The 22120-nt window shown below is 34.9% G+C and overlaps 1 protein-coding gene across 4 annotated transcripts in view; it reads right to left on the bottom strand.

The window, feature by feature from the left end:
• Window positions 1-22120, bottom strand: part of GRM5 (glutamate metabotropic receptor 5) — a 579659-nt gene that overhangs the window by 355036 nt on the left and 202503 nt on the right. For all 4 annotated transcript variants that reach the window (XM_030829702.1, XM_030829703.1, XM_012502874.2 and 1 more), the window contains exon 3: window positions 5575-5824. In XM_030829702.1, coding sequence (XP_030685562.1) covers window positions 5575-5824 — 250 coding nt within the window. The remainder of the gene's footprint in view (window positions 1-5574; window positions 5825-22120) is intronic.

The raw sequence follows: 22120 nt of genomic DNA, 5'->3' as shown, positions 1-22120 counted from the left end.
ATCTGACAAAGGGCTAATATCCAGAATCTACGATGAACTCAAACAAATTTACAAGAAAAAAACAAACAACCCTATCAAAAAGTGGGCGAAGGACATGAACAGACACTTCTCGAAAGAAGACATTTATGCAGCCAAAAAACACATGAAAAAATGCTCATCATCCGTGGCCATCAGAGAAATGCAAATCAAAACCACAATGAGATACCATCTCACACCAGTTATAATGGCCATCATTAAAAAGTCAGGAAACAACAGGTGCTGGAGAGGATGTGGAGAAATAGGAACACTTTTACACTGTTGGTGGGACTGTAAACTAGTTCAACCATTGTGGAAGTCAGTGTGGCGATTCCTCAGGGATCTAGAACTAGAAATACCATTTGACCCAGCCATCCCATTACTGGGTATATACCCAAAGGATTATAAATCATGCTGCTATAAAGACACATGCTCATGTATGTTTGTTGTGGCACTATTCACAATAGCAAAGACTTGGAACCAACCCAAATGTCCAACAACGATAGACTGGATTAAGAAAATGTGGCACATATACACTATGGAATACTATGCAGCCATCAAAAAGGATGAGTTCTTGTCCTTTGTAGGGACATGGATGAAACTGGAAAACATCATTCTCAGTAAACTATCGCAAGGACAAAAAACCAAACACCGCATGTTCTCACTCATAGGTGGGAATTGAACAGTGAGAACACATGGACACAGGAAGGGGAACATCACACTCCAGGGACTGTGGTGGGGAGGGGGCAGGGGGAGGGACAGCATTAGGAGATGCTAAATGATGAGTTAATGGGTGCAGCACACCAACATGGCACATGGATACATATGTAACAAACCTGCGCATTGTGCACATGTACCCTAAAACTTAAAGTATAATAATAAATATATACATAATAATAATAAAATAAAAAAAGAATATAACCCAGTGAAGGCTCAGATGATCACTTGCTTTTTTTTTTTTAGCAATAAAGTACATTTGAATTAAGATTTATATATTTTTAGACATAATTCTATTGTGCATTTATTTGGCTACAATATAGTATAAACATCTCTTTTTTTTTTTTTTTTTTTTGAGACAGAGTCTCACTCTGTCACTCAGGCTGGAGCACAGTGGCACAATCTCGGCTCACTGCAACCTCCTCCTCCTGGGTTCATGCCGTTCTCCTGCCTCAGCCTCCGGAGTAGCTGGGACTACAGGCGCACATCGCCATGCCTGGCTAATTTTTTGTATTTTTAGTAGAGACGGGGTTTCACCGTGTTAGCTAGGATGGTCTTGATCTCTTGACCTCATGATCTGCCCACCTCTGCCTCCCAAAGTGCTGGGATTACAGGTGTGAACCACCGCACCCAGCCCACTTTTCATATGAATTGGGAAAACAAAAACAAAATATCTGTGTGATTTTTATTGTGATACTGTTTTATTGTGGTGGTCTGAAATCGAACGCACATTTTCTGCAAGGAATGCCTGTATACTTGTTTGAAAATGACTTAATTTGGAATAAACATTCTTGCTACATGTAAAGATAAAGAATAATATCTACCTCTGGAGAATAGCCACTACCATAGTTTGACTAGAAAAACTGTAATTTCATTGGCAAGGATATTTCTTACAGTAAGTACTTATCATTTCCATTTTGAAAAATATTGATGTAGATTGACCTCTCACTAAGAAATGCTACTTATAATCCTCAAGTACTTTTGAAATTTAAGTACATTTCCTTTTTGTGGCTTTGTAATAATCATCGTATTAAAGAATATTCTCAAATTATTCAAATAAAATTAATTATAGATCAAATAAAACCATCTTTCAGTAGTTAATTTGCTAAAAACTAGTTGTTTCCAAGTTTAATTTAAATTTCTAACTTTTAAATAATGTATTTCAAGTAATTCTTTCCTAAATCTAGAACTAAGACAGTGTATTCATTGAAGAAAATAAGCCCCTTAAGAAATGCCATTACTGTTCAGATTATTGACCTCAGCCTGCTGTCAGAGCCAAAGTGTTTAGGAAGACTATTCCAGGGACCTGAACAGGATATTTTTATTGGCAATGAGACAGCAGATTACCCACAGCTCAAATGGAAAGACCTAGTGGCCAGGTAGGTCTGTATCATTCTAACATTCTATTGATGTGCAGCACAGATGGTGAGATGTGTTGATGGATGAGGTTGTCTCAGCAGCAGAGTTGTCTTAGTCCTGCCAAGCACTTAAGTTGAACAACCTATTAAACATGGTTGACCTAAGGCAGTTGGAGATATTTATAAGTAACTACAGCTATTAAATGTGGACCTTCTAGTAGGCTCTAAATATAGCCTTTTTTTTTTTTCCACATAGCTTTGACTTCTAGTTCCTAAAGGTATTCATTCAAGTTTGAATTGGGGAAGAGAAGGAGCAAAAAGAGAGATTTGCAGAATATTTGTAAACAAAATAACACTAGAATACTGAAAGAAGTTATAGGGTGAACTAAATAAAATTTTTTAGGAGGTAACATTGATATAAAATACTAATTAAAGTTAAAAATTTGAATTCTCTAAAATTTTTTAAAAATAAACTCAGGTTCTATGTAGAACCTAGGGTTTGCTATCAAATAATAACTTTCCCTCTGTTTCTACTGTACAGAAGACAAGTTAGTAGAAAAGAACACAGGATTATAAGTTATGGTAGTTGGGTAATTGTGTTATCCAAATTTTGGAGGTATCAGTTTCCTCATTTGTAAAATTAGCGTTAGTAGATGTAAACTTTTTCTTACAAACTATTAACTGTTGCTTTTCTGTTCCATTTCGCACATCAATATTTATTGAGTCTTACTTAGAATTCCTGTGTATAAAATAGAATAGTACTTAATATTCAGGTTGTTCTTAGATATGGGTTTTTTCATAACACTTATATGACCTTCTATATGACTTATCTGTAAGTTTCATAAGGGCAATAATTATTGTTTTGTTCACTGATTTATTTCAAGCACTTTTATATAGTAAACACTCAACATTTGTCAAATAATGATTAAATGAAACAATACATGTAAAGTGCTTAGCACAGTAATTGGCACAAAGTATTTGATAAATGATCCTATAGATGGTTCTGATAAGTGATTTTCTTAACACCCACAGTGCCATCTCACTAAGATAGTTGGAAGAAGTTGGGATATTTCAAAGAGAAGTTGGAGAGTACTGAAGACCACACTGCTGTTCCCAAATATTTGAAAGAGCATCACACGTTACTTTTAAAGAAAAAAAAAAACATAGGCCAAGAGGCAGAAACTACAGGGAGATAGTTTTAAAATTTGGAGTAAGGAAGACGTAACAAAACTGCTCAAAAATGAAATGAACTGATGTTCAAGTAAATGTTGAATTACTAAATAGCCCGTTAATGGGGGGGATAAAAGATCTAACTAAAGGCTATAAATTTAGTATTCCATGAATTAAACGATATGGGAAGAACTCTATGTTTATCATATACAAAATAAATTTTAAAATACACAAAATATAAAATTTTGCAATGCTTCTGGAAATAAAATCCTAGATGGAAAATGGCAAATATTGTAAAAGCCAATCTATTTACTTAGTGTACATGGGATCAAAGAATATTTGCTTTTTGGCAAATACACCATATGACTGAAAACAAATGCTGCTGATTTTTCTTATTAATGCTGGCAAATGGAGCAGATAGGAATTGTGGAATTCTTTATTCCCTATCAGAAAAGCAGAACTACTTAAAACCGGATTTTTTTTCTTTTCTGTTCTTTTTACGGCAGTGGTAACACTGCACTTCAGAATACAGTATAAGAATATTGGCAGTTGGCATGTTCGTGGGTTGTATGCAACTAACTGGTGCATCATTCCTGCCAACTAGCGATGATTTTGACAAAATGTATGACATTGATAAAAAAGGAATCTCACTCAATATTATTTTTATTGAAGGATGTGTGGCCTCATACCAAAATAGCCCCATCAATCTATTGCCATCAGATCGGACAGAAAAGAATTGGGTACATAAAATGGCTGTCATAAAATGTATCCCAGCTGGAGCTAAGTCTGATCGCAGACGGTCAGTTAAGTATTTGGAAAAGGAAGGAAGTACGTTTCCCTTAATAAGCCATCAAAAGTTATTAACAAGTGACTTGGCTCTCTATTTGGGGTAGAAATCCTGAGAAAGATGCAGTGGTTTCTAAGGTTTTTGCGGTTCTTTACATTGGCTACATGTTAATAAAAAGATATATGGTACATAATGTTTTAAAGGTATGCAATGAAGAAGCAGCTTCCCTACCACTTATAACTTCCAGTGTTACCATCTCAGAAGCGCACCTCATTCACACATTCAAAACTACGGTGTTGTCTTACTAATTATGATAGTTAATTTTATGTGTCTAGTGCCTGGGCTATGCGTGCCCAGACATCTTAACAGACATTATTCTGCCTGTGTCTGTGAGAGTGTTCTGGATGAGATTAACATTTGAAGCAGCAGACAGAGTAAAGCAGATTGCCCTCTCTAATATGGATGGACTTCAAACAATCAGCTGAAGACCTGAATAGTATTAAAAGGCTAAAAGGTAATGTCTTTTGCCTGATAGCATGAGATGGACATTGGTCTTTTTCAGCCTTCAGACTTGGACTGAAACATTGGCTCACCTTGAATTGCAAGCCTACCAACTTTCAGACTGCAACTTAATATTATCAGCTCTCATAGTTCTAAGACCTTTGGACTTGGATTGAAACTACACATTGGCTCTCTTGGGTCTTTAATCACATGAACCAATTCCTTGTAGTAAATCTCATATGTGTATGTATATATATATATATATATACATACACATATGTATATACACACACACAAATGTATACATACACATATATATGTGTGCAGGACACATATATGCATATTTTTGTTATTATGTATATACTTGTGGTTTTATTTCTCTGGAGAATTTGACTAATACACTGATTCAGCCACAACAACAGGGAATGTGCTGAGTTGTGTCAATCAAGTGAATTATTCAGATAATTAAAGTCAATCTCTGTAGAAGCTAGTATTTTAGTATCTTGTCTAGAAACAATGTAGGTCACCAGGCACCTACATTTTTGTGATATAAAATAAAAAGCCAATTTTCTAATGCTTTAAAAATGTGCTCTGAAAGCAATCCCTCACTTTCAAACCCCAAATTCTATGATTCTACATTATAAACCAAGCTCATGTAGTCATTTTTAAAAGCAACTATGAGTTTTAAAATCAGTTTTAAAAGCAACTATGAGTTTGAGTCATGTTTACTTTCCAAGTGAATTACTCAAGGATATAAAAATCCATTTCACTACCTTACAGTCATGGTTTTTAGGACTTGAAGATGCATCATCTCCATTTGTTGATTCCTGTTACTATTAATCAGCACATGGCTGGTCTACTTATTTTCCATGATTTTCTCTAGGCACAGGTGCGTTATGAAATTTAAGCTCTATTTCCACTGCACAGTTTAAGCTTTGAAATATGTTTTTATTGTACACTAAAAGCTACCCTTCGGTGCTGCCAAATTCCTGGTATTAACTCCATGTAAATTTTCTTATCACTCACCTGCCCAGAAGCAGAAATTCTCCCGCTAGACCCAGGCGCCTCATGGCCATCAGCAGACCTCTCACCGTCATGCCCTCACAGAAGCAGGCCACCACCCGGGCCTTGGGCAAGTGACTTGTGAGCTTCTTCAGCAGCTTATCAAAGCTCTGCTCCCCTGCATTACTGTAGATTTTGTAAGAGTGGGCGATGCAAATCCCTTCCTTCGCTGACATATCTTTGAAGGCTTCCATCCCACTTTCTCCATAGTTGCCTGTGTGAAAACATAGATAAGCAGAGGGATAGTGAAATAAGAGTATTGCATATATTGGGTATAATCAGAATGCAGGTGTTAGGAGCATGAAAGTCATTGGTATGGGACTTGTAACCTGAAGACCTGAATTTCGGTTTTGCTCTTCCGCTGAATTGCTTATTTTGGGCAAATTACAATTGAACCACATTATATATGCATTGATCATTTATATTTCCACTGTGATAGAGAGAATAATATAAAAAGTGTAAGAAATTCATCATCCTTTTATGACACAAAATAGCTTTTATTCTAAATATGAGTTGATGGAAATATTTATCTGCTTTTTTCTTTGCATTCTATCTCACTTCCCTTTACTTCTCATTGATGACAATTTCATCCCACTGAGATTTTTTTATTTAAAGATATAGTACATATAAGTAATACATGTAGTTTATATAGTATAGATGTTGCCATATAAATATTTTATAAAGTATTATACTATATATAATACTCAGTATATTATATACTTATAATCATGAGAATTTATGGTTTGGTCTTAATTGAAAAACTGAGATCCTTGCTTAAGATTTAAGTCTTGTCACAGATGAATGTGTAAACTTATGAAAAACACTTACAGTTTTATCCTATACAACCATGGGGAAGTTACTAATAAGGATAAAAAGTTCAAAGTCTTTTGTAAAATTTGGGGACTAAGGACTAATGTTAGTCTTTTAAAATTAATGAAAAAGGGGGATTAATATTGACAGTCAGCTGTATGCCAGGACACAAGGACCTTTATATATGTGATCTAATTTAGCACTCACAATAAAATATTGATGTAGATATTATGAGCTCCATTCCATACGTAGATCAGAAAACAGATAGAGCAGTTAGGTCCACATTTACCTGGAGTTACACTAGCGGTAAGTGGAGGGCTGAACTCCATTCACAGATCTAATAGCATAGATTCTGCTCCCTCTACTTGTCTAAGGCTGACTCTTAGGAGTCTCAGAATTCTAATTACATCCGCATTTCTCTTTCCCATTTCAGAGTGGCAATTCTCCAATTTTAGATATTTTTGGAACATTTTAAGGCTCTATATATTATACAGGACTCATATTCTGAATTTTCAAAATATTAGATATATGAGGGGGATTGCTCTGAAGAATACAAGAGGCTATTACAAGATAACCAAGCTGTAAAACATATAAGGATGCGACTGACCTAAAAATCAAGTTGACCTAGGAACTGGAATCTCATCAGGAGGAGTAGATATCAAATTAATAAGGAGCACTGTGGGCATTCCACTGCATAGGGTTCACTATATGTCTATAACTGCAATAAAAATAACTCCACAACAATTTGATTTTGGGAAAGTCAGTTTATATATGTTAGCTCACTGCTCCTTACAACAACTCTGTGATAAAGGTTAACGTTATCTCCCCTTGGCTGATAAAACTGAAGTTCAAATACAGATAGTAGGTGTCAGGATCTTTGTTTGAACATGTATCTCTGATTCCTGTCCTGATGTGGGAGCTACCATACCACAGGTACCTTGCTGCAAATGAAATCTGTTAACTTTGAGGGTGGATTTTGGTGAAATTTTATCTCCATGAACAAACTGCAAAGGGCAGAGCAGAGCAGGTCAGCTTGAGTCTCAGCCAAAAATACTGGTGGGCCAGCTGCATCTTTTCCCTCCTTCTCCAGAATTAAAAGCAACAAGAAGCCTCTGTCATGATGGCAGGTGGACAATCTAGTTATTTTGCAATTAACAAAGTTTAAAGGGCACTTTCTGAAAAATGTGCCAACGGGCCTAAATTACTACCAGTTTTACACTAATGTGAGTAATCTATTATTCTTTGATTTATTTTTAGCTAACTCTGTTTTTCAACAGACTGTCTTGCATTTCATGTTTTGATTTAATGCAGAGGCATTTGCATAAATAATTTGAAATTAGGTATAGTGATTGTGATGTGAATTTATTGAGAATTTCACATCATTTATTTACTTTTATTCTCAATACATTCACTGTTAAGCAAGAAAAGACACCTAACAAATTCAGATTATTTAGCACTTTGTTCCTAACAGCTTTAACTCTTTTTGTTTATACAATATGTTGTTGAGAAGCAGCTTGAAATAGTGGAGAGAACTTTGTTATTAGAGAAACCTGAGTTCAACTCCAGTTTATATCGTCTTTTTAATCTCAGCCTTCTGAAGTAACACTGCTTCATATTCAGATATTTTAATATTATATTTAATGTATGTAAACTATCTGGTAGGTCACCTGAACCCAATTAATTGAACCTACTGAAATTATAAAGAATATTCTAGACAGAGTTTAGCTACTCTTTACTGGAGCATCCAAAAGAAACAGTGGAGCAAATGGCACCATTACTGTACACTAGACTAAAAAAATAAGCTTACACTAGCAGAATAAAGTATTATTTTCCCAGAGCAAATCCCAAGCTGTACTCTTTAAAATTAAAAAAGGCAGGGGGTATATGAAAAATTTTCATTCAATTTTACAGTGAATCAAAAACTACTCTAAGAAAGAAAGTTTACTTTAAACATTTAAATAAGAAAGTTTTAATACATGTGTGACATAAAAATTTTACAGAATATAATTTTGATTTAACAAAAGAAATCCTTTGTAAGCTGGGAGACAAATGAGAATATGTCTTCCAATAAAATGGAAAAGACTGAAGTGTTGAGACTTTCTGGTAGTTGATAGAAACACTGTATTCTATAATTATACATTTTAAAATAATGAAAAAAGTGCAGCAAAAAAAAAAGTCTACAGGCTTCTCAAATAAGAATAGAACACATTTCAAGTAATATGTAGAATGAGGAAAAAGCTAAGGAAGCAACTATTACTTTTTCCAATAGAGGGAAACAAGTAACTGAGAAAGAAAGCTGTGGTATAAAATATGAAACTAACATGTGACTTCATTTTAAACAATGAATAAAAGTAAGACAGAATCCGTAGAACGTTTTTCTTTAGGTAGCAGAGGGTTTACAACTTGGAATTATGTGGAGAAAATGTAATCATAGCCCAATGTCTTCACTCGTAGCTCACACTACTTACAGGTATAATGATGCAAATGTCAGTCATTGATTTTCTTTTTTTTTTGAGACGGAGTCTTGCTCTGTCGCCCAGGCTGGAGTGCAGTGGCGCGATCTCCGCTCACTGCAAGCTCCGCCTCCCGGGTTCACGCCATTCTCCCACCTCAGCCTCTCCCAGTAGCTGGGACTACAGGAGCCCGCCACCACGCCCGGCTAATTTTTTTTTTGTATTTTTAGTAGAGACGGCGTTTCACCGTGGTCTCGATCTCCTGACCTCGTGATCCGCCCGCCTCGGCCTCCCAAAGTGCTGGGATTACAAGCGTGAGCCACCGCGCCCGGCCCAGTCATTGATTTTCAACCTTAAAAATCCACCTATAGACAAATGGAAAAACTCATTTTGCAATAAAATATATTTGTTATCAACTTTCGCAATGACAAAGAGAAAGATGATGAAGGCTGAGAGGTAGATGCAGGGAAAGTTGTTGGGAAGAGGAAGGCCATTAAAATCTCCCACTCCCAATTTGGAAGTCAAGATATACAGAAAGTAAAATATATGTGATTAAGGGAATTATTTGATGCTAAAATAATCAGGAGGTAGCTAATGTAGTGAGGGAATTATATTAAAAGAAGGAACAAGAAGATGTACAAGGTAAGAGATAATGTCTACAGTCATTTAAAAGTAGTTATTTTTTAAAAAGACATATTCATATTAGAGATATGGAGGTGAAAATAAAAGGATGATAAACTAAAACACTTTTTTCACTTTAAGCCCTGCTGTACTATTTGACTTTTAAAAATATGAAAATATACATTTAATGAAAAAAATAAACTAGCATACTTAAAAGTCATTGAAAGGAGAGAGTTGATGCAGATAATTTTAAAAGTAATTGTCTTCTCTCTGCTTTATCATTTTATCCTGTTTTAGAGATAAAACTCACAGAAGTTCTTTATATGCTACCCTTGGTGGAAATGTAAATTAGTACACCCATTAATAGAAAACTTCATGGAAGTTCCTCAACAAAACTAAAAATAGAATTATCATATGATATAGCACCCCTACTTCTGGCTACCTTTCCAGATAATTTTAACTGCACTCCCATGTTCGTGGCAGCATTATTTACAAAAGCCAAGTGATATCCATCAACAGATAAATGAATTAAAAAATGTGGTGTATATATGTACACAATGAAATACTAGTCAGCCTAAAAACCCTAAAAAATGGGTTTAAAAAGAAAAATTTCTGCCATTTGCAACGACAATATATTATTCACTTTTGTACCGTGAATGAGACCTGTTAGATAACTAACACATGTTGAATAAAGAAACAAATTATTGAATGAGCAGTACAAAATAATCAATGTCTATTTCCAGATTAAAATAATTGCCCAACTATGTGACCAGCAATCAGGATTGCCACATTGTGTCTAGGGGGCATCACTCTAATAAGCTATTATAAAATATTTCACTTAAAACATGAACAGAGTTGCACAATAATAAAAATATTTACCCTGAGGACCCCAGAGTTTTCCTCAGATCATAACAGATTTTAATAATTCAACCTCAGATACTGTTTAAAGCTAGTGCTTTCATTAATACTATTTGACTTGAATTGTGTCAGCTGGGATCTAGAAGTATCTGCCTACATTGACCCTACAAAGCACACACTGGAAACAGGATTTGTTAAAGAGTAACTTTAAAACTTTCTTTCGTAATAGAGACTGGGGACCCCAAAAGGGAAGAGGGTAGGAAGGGAGTAAGGGTTGAAAAATTATTTATTAGGTACAATGTTCACATCTGGGTGATGGGTACACTACAAGCCTCAAATCCAACAAAGGGCAATATACCCATTTAACAAACCTGCACATGAACACCCTGGATATAAAATTAAATTAAATTAAATTATAAAATAAAAAACTTTCTGCTAACCTAGGAAAAATTTTTTATTTGAACTGTATGTCAAAAGGCACTGAATCATACTTTAGTAAGTAATTTGTAATCATAGGTAAATGCTATTTCAGATGGTACAAATTCAATATCATTAACAACTGTGTTACAGTCGTCACTTTAAGATAAAGATAATAAAGTATAACAGCATAGACAAGGTATACCTAGTGAGATATTCATTTTTCTGGCAAAATAGCCATTAAATATATTGTTTAAATTTATCAATCTCGTGTGTTAGAGAAAACTATCATTGGAATCAAAATCAAACTATTATAATCATAGTAAAGATACAAGTAATTTTGTTTTCTTTGATACTTTTCTTTTTTCATAGTATCTTTATTTCCATAAATCAGACCCCGATTCACTGCATAGAAGCTTGTATACTATTTTCTCTATCATCTCTTATTTTTCATTTTCCCAAACCCTACCAGCCACTATTTTTTGTTTTGTACTTTTTACTATTCTCTTTCATATGTATCATAGACACCCCACATATTCTCATTTATTTATTTTTACTAATGCTGTTCTTTCTACATGGAATACCTTTTCCCATGTTGTACAAATTCAATTCCCTAGATTCCTCTAGGATAGAGACTGCATCTTCTCCATAGTGCCATTATTTAATTACAGTATTTTTATAATCTCTGTAGTTTGTAATTGCTAAAAAAGTTTTTAATTGTGGATCTTTCACCTTTATAACAAGGCTGATTATACTCATGATTTATTTGATTCTGAAAACTTGGTTAAAAATATAAACCATGATGTTGAATTTTTTTCTTAGGAAACATAACTCACTTTAAATAATGTGTTTTATCATGGGATTTCTAAAATGTCTCAGAGTCAGGAAATGAGTTAAGGTACTAAGTATTATAATAAATTAGGCTTAAATTAAAATAGATATTCTATATTATATATGTTGCCTATTGCACATATTCATTATATTTTGGATGTATTTTCATATCCTACTTTTCAAAACTGTGAGCCCACAGAGGGTAGTTAATGCTTTATTTAACTACATATCATCACATGGTAGGTACTTACGTATTTCTTGTACAGAAAAGTGGTACAGAAAAATAGGCAAAAAAAAATTTGGAAGAGTAAATACATTTTTCTAAGCAGAACACCAAGCAGATGCTAAAAGAATGTGGAAAATACTTTTTCAGAAAGTATTCACTTCAGGAAATACTAGATCTTTGCAAAGAAAAGGAATAAGTTTAACCTTCTGCAATAGAACTTTATTTTCCATCTTAGTTGGTCCAAAGTATCTTTTCCTCACAAGGAAATTAAGATTCCCATTATAAACAATTATTTTAAAGTATATTTCAAGTGGCTTTAACTACTAATATCTTGTTGCTACTGTAAACACAGTTCATTTTACTGACAACTACTAGTGAAGTAAAACTCAGTCATTTCTCATGTGAGTTGTGACATTAGTCTGGCATGATATCATCCCCTAAATATACATATAAGCAGTGTCCAGTCTCCACTTCATGTCCTTTAATGTGAATTAGAAGTGTTCATCAAGAGATCTTAGCCCGAACTGCCCATATTGACAGGGTTATGGTTTAAACTAGTGATTAACCAAAATGGCCAGGAGTGGGAAAAGCTTGACAGTGAAGCACCTCTTCTTATTTGATTAATAGTTTCATAAAGATGTTCTTTTGTTTGATGCCATTTTCCCCACTACAGCCATATGTGCAATGGATATAGCATTCTAAACTCTGCGTTAAACTCATTTTTTTAATATTTATCTCCTGTTACCAGACAGTGTTCTTTAATGCAGATATTTCTATCTTCACAACAAAACATTGTATATACATATTTTTATGCAAATAAAGAAGGAAGTTAAATGATGCAAGAAATGTGTATACATATTTTTATGGAAAGAAAGAAGGAAGTTAAATGATCCAAGAAATATTCCTAAAAATTCCTATATAATTGAGATTGAGGTGTTTAGGAACCTGGACATATTTCATTAATGTGAAAGTTTTAAAGCCAAAGGACTGGAATAAAAAGTTATCATTATCATGCACCTTCATCAAGGTACCTGAATTATAAATGTCATGGATATGAAAACTTTGCTAACAAACAGTTTTCCAAGTTTTGAACAATGGCTCAATTATTTCTCATTCTGCCCTGGAGTCTTTCTGTAACACGACCCATATACCACAGCACTAGGCATAAGGCACGGCATTATTGAATCTCATCCAAGGTGTTTATTATTGGAAGTACCAGAAGGATCTCCTTTAGAAAATTTGCTTTAGTTATTACTCCAGGAATGGATTATGTAAGTAACATTTGATGAACTCTTCAACAGTAAATTAAGCAGCAAACAAATTGCTAGTATAATTATGTAATAAAAGTAGATAAGTTATAAGTTTATAACTATGCATAGCCCCACTCATGGATTTTAAACTATATGTATAAAACATTATTTAAAGGAATACTAACCAGGGCTACTGAATATTGCCGTAAAAGTACATGCCACGTGGTTTGCTGAGTGATATGCTGAATTGGTGCATTTTCTTCTGGCTATCAAGTATGGAGTTAGAGAAAGAAGTTTGATCTTAAGAGCAAAGGTACATGTTGACCAAATAAATTTAGATATGGTAGAAAACAGGAAATCAGATTATTTAAAGAAGAATACGTGACAGTTTTAACCACCACACATCTTGAGGACAACAAGTTTGAGTGTCATATTTGGTTTGGTAGATTCCTGAGCCCTGGAATCAAAAGTTGATTCTCAACATGTATCTACTCCCTCCAGCAACTCTAGTTCATATAATTGGGTTGAATGAACTGATATAGACAAAACTGAAAGAAAACCAAATTTGGAAAGAAATTTTAAATTTCTGTGAAATAGCCAAGTAGAAATGCCAAGTAGGAAATTAAATAAGAACATTCTGGCTAAGAGAATAGAAGTCTGAGTTGGAACTATTTGGGAGTCTTCAGAATACGGATAGCAACAATAATAGATAAAAGTGTAGGAAGTGAAGGAAAGAGAGCTCTGAATTATACCCTAAAGAATTCAAATATGTGTGCATTAACTGAGAAGTAATAGCTCACAAAGACAACGAAGAAGAAGAAGAGAAACCAAGATAATATATTCTTATGGAAATGAGGAAAATAAACTGTTTTTACATTCTTTTTTTTAAACATTTACTCTGTTGAAAACTAAAGTAAGATGTGTAGTGAAAAAAATCCACTAATTCTGGCAACATAGTAGAAGATGTATAGGAGTAGGCTTGTGTGAATGGGAGTAAAAAAAGTGAAGACAATATATTTATACAACTTTTTTGAGACACTTGGCAGTGAACAAGAGCTAAGAGTGTGGTGGTGATTAGAAGAGAATCCGGAAATTCAAGAAGTTTTGTTTGCTCATATTAAGAAGGGGTTATTTTAGGTGAAGTACTTAGCCCAGAAAATGGAACAGAGTAAGCACTGAATTCAGGATTTTTTTTATAATCATCATCATCACCATCCTCAACATTTATCTAGATCCTGTAAAATTATTTGGTAAAAGGTTAATAATATGAACAAATTATTGCACTATTCACTCCAAATGTGTTATTATTAAAACCAACCAACCTAATGAAGTTACTATTATTTCCCACATTTCTAAATAAGGTGTTGATGCTGAAAGAATTTGCCAAATAATTGACAGCTAGTAAATAGAAGAGCTGAAATTTCAACCCTCATTCTGTCAAATTTCAAAGCCCATGCTCTTTGCCTTCCATTTATTGTTAATCTTAAGACACTGGGTAGAAATTGTTCAATTTAGTCCTGTGGTTCTTCCAAAGGCCTGCTACTAAATATTTCATTTGAAACTAATTCCAATAGCTACTGAATTGAATTTGTCTCAGCAAACATATTATTTAATATGTAAGTATTTTGCTTAATTTCCAAAAGATTATAGATGTATGTGATTTAGCACTAAATGATTCAGTCCTCATGTTGCTGATAGATGGTGTTTAAATCCCAGAGCCTTTCCACAAAATACACAACGCTTAATTATAGCTTTCCTATGGACAAAGTCGTGTAAAATAAGAAGAGGCTCTTGAAAATAGACATACCATATTATCTTGTATTGGTTACTTAACTACATCATTGCTGAAGAGGGAGAAACTTCAGAGGGACCATAGAAAATGACAAAAACAGTGATTTTGGTGTTAAATTTTTTGTAATATTCCAAGCTTTTATTATTTTTTTAAATGATTTGAGATTTGCGTAATGAAAAAATCACTTTTTTAATCTTCTTAAAAATATTGGAGTCTTCCTCATTTTTTTCCTCTGGCTATTCTTCCTAGAGGAAAATAAAAACTTGAGACAGAAGCTATGACCCAGATTCCCACTCTAAGCTTCCAGAATTCAACTTCTTTCTGCTTTCTTTGTAAGCTGTCAAATTCACAGCTGAAGCCTTCGGTGCATGTCTCATTAAAACTAATTCCGTTTCCACAGAAAGGACAAAACTCTATACGGAGCTGCATGTCAATGGGTTGGGTGGATTGGTGTTACTTATTTTGCCTGTTTTAGCTCACTAGTCACCAATGATCCTTGATTCTAACTGGATCTAATGACAATGCAGAAATTCTCCCATCACCAGCTGAAGGCAGAAAATCCTCCACAGCGTAGCCAAAATTCTTCACGCTTGACAGCTTTTGCTGAAAAAAAGTCGCTTCTTTGACAGCAGCTCCCTGGTCTGCCACCACCTTCTCCAGTTTAGATCTGCGCTGCCTGGATTCTGTTGTAGCCAGATTCCCTTTGGAAGGACTTGGTGTCTCAACACAGTACTGAGAGGAGGAACTCACTTTGGATTCAGAAATGAGAAGAAAGAATTAAAATGTAGTGTAATGGCTGTGCTGTCGTTGTTGCCAAATTTTGAGCCTCATTTAAGGGTGGGTAACTATGCTGTGTTCAGGCATTACAGCCTTGGTGACTTTCCTCTATAATATAGACTTGTGCTGTCCAGTTTAATAGCCACTTGCCACATTGAGATGTTTAATCAGTGTAAAACACAAAATAGATTTCAACGACTTAATATAAAAGAAAGAATGCAAAATATCCCATTAATATGTGGATTACATGTTAAAATGATAGAAGTTTGGATATATTGGGTTAAATAAAATGTATTATTAAATTTAATACCATTTATTTTTACTTTTTCTTATAATTACAAATATAGCTAACATCACATTTCTGTTAGACAGTACCACTTTAGGCATGCAAAGAAATTTAGATCCTATCCATTTCAGGATAGAATTCAAACTTCTTAGGATATTTAATGGCATCCAAACTTTTCATGATCTGCTGCTTAACTCTTCTCTCCAGTCTCACTGCCTGCCTTTTCTTGAGGCACAGCACATGCTCCAGCCATAACAAAGGATACGTAGATCAAATACACTAGGCTTTTTTATATCTCTAAATTTCACACAATCTCTCTTATTCCTGGAATACCCTTCTATTTAGCTAATTCCTACCCATCCTTCAAGAGTCGGCTGAGAGTGACAGAATTCTCTAAATTAAGTTTTTATTGTTGTTGTTGTTGTTGCTTTTTCTGAGATAAGGTTTCACTCCTGTCACCCAGGCTGGAGTGCAGTGATAAAATCATGGCTCACTGCAGCCTCAACTTTCCAGGCTCAAGTGATCCTCCCACCTCAGCCTCCCAGTTAGCTGGGACTACAGGCACACACTACCACACCCGGATAATTTTTGTATTTTTTTGTAGAGACTAAATTTCTCCATGTTGCCCAGGCTGGTCTTGAACTCCTGGGCTCAAGCAATCCCAGGAGGCTTTGGGAAGCCTCAACCTCCCAGAGTGAGTGCTGGGATTACAGGCATGAGCCACCACACCTGGCCCACAATTTGAAACAGATATCTTCCACTGTGCTCTCATTGCTCAACTCCCCTCCAATGTCATAGGATATTGTTCATGTTTTATTGTAATTACGTATTTGTCTTACTCCATAAAAGACTGTGAGATAGTTGAACAAAGGGGTTAATTACCCCCTTTATCTCTAGAGCCTAGGCAACCTAAGTATTTGTTGAATAAATAAATTTTAGAAAATGAGCAGCAATTTTTCATAAGTAAATTACTGAGCATCTACTATGAATCATTGTGTATGGCAGCTTCTGTTATTGAAGCTACTCTGCATTCATTGTGATATAAAAGCACTAAGCTGGGCTAAGATAAGATATATTATCAAGGACAGCACAGCTTCGTCACAAGTGCCCTCGATAGAGTGAGGAGACAATGACTGAAAATCTATTTGTTTGATTTATCACTTACATGGTTTTTGGGAAATGGCTTACCTTTTTTATGTAAATTTGTCTCCTCAATTACAAAATTATATGTATTCTAAGAAACCTTAGACAGTGGATTTTTAGACCTGCTTCCTATACTGTTTTATTATATTGTTATATATATTTTTCTTTTTGTGACTAGGGTATTTCACTTAGTAAACTTTATTGCTTTTTGGGGAAATATAGTCATTTTCATAAAAACGTTATTTATGTTAACATGCAGAGTAAATGAATAACAAACACTTAAAAATTCTCAGTTTTAAATTCAAATAGAAGAAATGTCAATAGATATATCCACTATGCATATTTCTATGGTGCTACTAGTTGCATTACTTTAATTATAAAATTTAATGTTTGCCTTTTTACTATATGGTGACTAGTGTGACAAGGACTGTGTAGTATTGATATTGTATCTATAGGGAAGATTTTATTTTTTCATTTTTTTTAAGTTCTGGGACACATGTGCAGGATGTGCAGGTTTGTTACATAGGTAAACCTGTGCCATGGGTGTTTGCTGCACTTATCAACTCATCACCTAGGTATTAAGCCCAGCATGCATTAGCTATTTTTCCTGATGCTCTTCCTAATTATCATCAGAGCAAACAGACCATCTACAGAATAGGGAAAAATGTTTACAATCTATCCATCTCACAATGGTCTAATATCCAGAGTCTACATGAAACTTAAATAAATTTACAAGAAAAAAACAACCTTATTAAAAAGTGGGCAAAGGCCATGAACAGACACTTCTCAAAAGAAGATATTTATGCAGCCAACAAATACATGATAAAAAGCTCAACATCACTGATCATTAGAGAAATGCAAATCAAAACCACAATGAGACACCAGTTCATGCCAGTCAGATGGTGATTTTTAAAAAGTAAAGAAATAACAGATGTTGGCGAGGTTGTGGAGAAATGGGAACATGTTTACACTGTTGGTGGGAATATAAATTATTTCAACCATTGTGGAAGATGGTATGGCAACTCCTCAAAGGTCTAGAGTCAGAAATGTCATTTGACCCAGCAATCCCATTACTGAGTATATACCCAAAGGAATATAAATCATTCTATTATAAATATACATACATGTGTATGTTCATTGCAGCACTATTCACAATAGTAAAGACATGGAATCAACCCAAATGTCCATCAATGATAGACCAGATTTTAAAAAATGGTACATATACACCATGGAATATTATGCATCTATAAAAATGAATGAGATCATGTCCTTTGCAGGGACATGGATTGAGCTGGAAGCCATTATCCTTAGCAAATGAATTGAGAAACAAAACCAAACACCGCATGTTCTCACTTATAAGTGGGAGCTGAATTATGAGAACACATGAACACAGGGAGAGGAACAACACACCCATATATATTATGTTGACCACATAGACAGTAGAGCTGGAAATAGCCTAAAGGGCATATAAAACTGTAAAATACGTTAAAAGGAGTTATGTTTAATTAGAATTGCCTGATAGTTAACTTCTATTTTTTACAGTTTAATTATTGTTTATATAATTTAATTTTTAATAATGTTTGTGTTTAACAACAGACTCTTAAAAATTTACTATTTCTCTTACAATTGCCTAGATGAGCTGGTTCCAGCACAACACTGGACTATGCCAAAAAAAATCCTAAAATTCTTCTAGTCAATGATCTCGGTCACATTTTCAGTTACTCCATGACTTTGAAGGGATCACTGACTTAACTGGCTATAATAGAGACTCCCTTTTTATAAAGATCCAGTACAATAAAGGTGAAAGTTTAATGATGTAGAACGGAAAATATTATTACTTCTGTTTTGCTGTACTAGGAAAAGTTCTGTTCATAAAGTATAATTTAAATTTGACCCTGCAGAAGGAGTGGACTTTGGCATTCTAGATGGAGTAAAAGAGCATAGGCAGGTGAAAGTGGGTAGTATGTGGTCAAGATCCAGTCTGCCTACAGTTGGGGCTATATGATGGGAGGGCAAGTAGGCTAAGATTACAAGGTGGAGGCCCAAACTTCATACATAAAGAGGTGCAATAGAAGAGGTTTCTGAAGGCAGGTAACATGATTTAAACTGCAAGTAAGACTACACTGGCAATAATAGGATAAGAGAGTAGAGTGGCACTCCAGAAGGATACAATAGAGTATTACAATGACAGAGTTTAAAATGAACAAAGTTTTATTCCTAGGTATTTTATTCCCTTTGTAGCAATTGTGAATGGGAGTTCACTCATGATTTGGCTCTCCATTGGTCTATTATTGTTGTATAGGAATGCCTGTGATTTTTGCACATTGATTTTGTATCTTGAGACTTTGCTGAAGTTGCTTATCAGCATAAGGAGATTTTGGGCTGAGATGATAGGGTTTACTAAATATACAATCATGACAACTGCAAACAGAGACAATTTGACTTCCTTTCTTCCTATGTGAATGCCTTTTATTTCTTTCTCTTGGCTAATTGCCCTGGCCAGAACTTCCAATACTATGTTAAATAGGAATGGTGAGAGAGGGCATCCTTGTCTTGTGCTGGATTTCAAAGGGAATTCTGCCAGTTTTTGCCCATTCAGTATGATATTGGCTGTGGGTTTGTCATAAATAGCTCTCATTATTTTGAGATACGTCCCATCAATACCTAGTTTATTGAGAGTTTTTAGCGTGAAGAGGTGTTGAATTTTATCGAAGGCCTTTTCTGCATCTATTGAGATAATCATGTGGTTTCTGTCATTGGTTCTATTTATGTGATGGATTACATTTATTGATTTGCCTATGTTGAACCAGCCTTACAGGGGATGTGAAAGAACTCTTCAAGGAGAACTACAAACCACTGCTCAAAAAAATAAGAGTGGACACAAATAGAAAAACATTCCATGCTCATGAATAAGAAGAATCAATATTGTGAAAATGGCCATACTGCCCAAAGTAATTTGTAGATTCAGTGTTATCCCCATCAAGCTACCATTGACTTTCTTCATCGAATTAGGAAAAAAACTACTTTAAATTTCATATGGAACCAAAAAAGAGCCCATACAGCCAAGACAATCCTAAGAAAAAAGAACAAGAACAATGCTGGAGGCATCACGCTACCTGACTTCAAACTGTACAACAAGGCTACAGTAACCAAAACAGCATGGTACTCATATCAAAACAGATATATAGAGACCAATGGAACAGAACAGAGGCCTCAGAAATAACACCACAAATCTACAACCACCTGATCTTTGACAAACCTGACAAAAACCAGCAATGGGGAAAGGATCCCCTATTTAATAAATGGCGTTGGGAAAACTGGCTACCCATATGCAGAAAACTAAAACTGGATCCCTTCCTTACACCTTTTACAAAAATTAATTCATGATAGATTAAAGACTTAAACGTAATACCTAAAACAATAAAAACTCTAGAAGAAAACCTAGGCAATACCATTCAGGGCATAGGCATGGGCAAAGACTTCATGACTAAAACACCAATAGCAATGGCAACAAAAGCCAAAATTGACAAATGGGATCTAATCAAACTAAAGAGCTTCTGCACAGCAAAAGAAATTAGCATCAGAGTGAAAAGGCAGCCTACTGAATGGGAGAAAAGTTTTGCAATCTATCCATCTGACAAAGGGCTAATATGCAGAATCTGCAAGGAACTTAATCAAATTTACAAGAAAAAAAAACTGGGTGAAGGATATGAACAGACATTTTGCAAAAGAAGACATTTATGCAGCCAACAAACATATGAAAAAAAGCTCGTCATCACTAGTCATTACGGTAATGCAAATCAAAACCACAATGAGATACCATCTCAGGCCAGTTAGAATGGTGATCATTAAAAAGTCAGGAAACAACAGAAGCTGGAGAAGATGTAGAGAAATAGGAACACTTTCACACTGTTGGTGGAAGTGTAAATTAGTTCAACCATTGTGGAAGACAGTATGGTGATTCCTCAAGGATCTAGAACCAGAAATACCATTTAATCTAGAAATCCCATTACTGGGCATATACCCGAAGGATTATAAATCGTCCTACTATAAAGACACATGCACACATATGTTGCAGCACTATTCACAATATCAAAGACTTGGAACCAATCCAAATGCCCATCAAAGATAGACTGGATAAAGAAAATGTGGCACTTATACACCATAGACTACTATGCAGCCATAAAAAAGAATGAGTTCATGTCCTTTGCAGGGACATGGATGAAGCTGGAAACCATCATTCTCAGCAAACTAACATACGAACAGAAAACCAAACACTGCATGTTCTCACTCATAAATGGGAGTTGAACAATGAGAACACACGGACACAGGGAGGGGAACACCACACACTGGGGCCTGTTGGGGGATTGAGGCCTAGGGATGGATAGCATTAGGAGAAATACCTAATATAGATGACAGGTTGATGGTTGCAGCAAACTACCATGGCATGTGTATACCTATGTAACAAACCTGCACATTCTGCCCATGTATCCCAGAATTTAGAGTATAATAAAAAATAAATACATAAAAATAAAGCACACAAAATGAACAAAGGCCTGATTTTGGATGTTTACCATGAAATGAAGCATTGACAATATGCAGGGCCACTTTTTAATGTAATTTGGTAGAGTTTGACACTCTCCTGGAATACAAAGTAAATAATGATCTTTGGAATTATGCTATACAATCTTGACTTTTGTTGCCATTGCTATTGGTGTTTTAGTCATGAAGTCTTTGCCCATGCCTATGTCCTGAATGGTATTGCCTAGGTTTTCTTCTAGAGTTTTTATGGTTTTAGGTATTACATTTAAGTCTTTAATCCCTCATGAATTAATTTTTGTAAAAGGTATAAGGAAGGGATCCAGTTTTAGTTTTCTGCATATGGCTAGCCAGTTTTCCCAACACCATTTATTAAATAGGGGATCCTTTCCCCATTGCTGGTTTTTGTCAGGTTTGTCAAAGATCAGGTGGTTGTAGATTTGTGGTGTTATTTCTGAGGCCTCTGTTCTGTTCCACTGGTCTATATATCTGTTTTGATATGAGTAC

The sequence above is a fragment of the Nomascus leucogenys genome, chromosome 15 (assembly GCF_006542625.1).
Source record: "Nomascus leucogenys isolate Asia chromosome 15, Asia_NLE_v1, whole genome shotgun sequence".
In the NCBI taxonomy this organism is placed as follows: domain Eukaryota; kingdom Metazoa; phylum Chordata; class Mammalia; order Primates; family Hylobatidae; genus Nomascus; species Nomascus leucogenys.
This window is presented reverse-complemented; position numbering and strand designations above follow the sequence as displayed.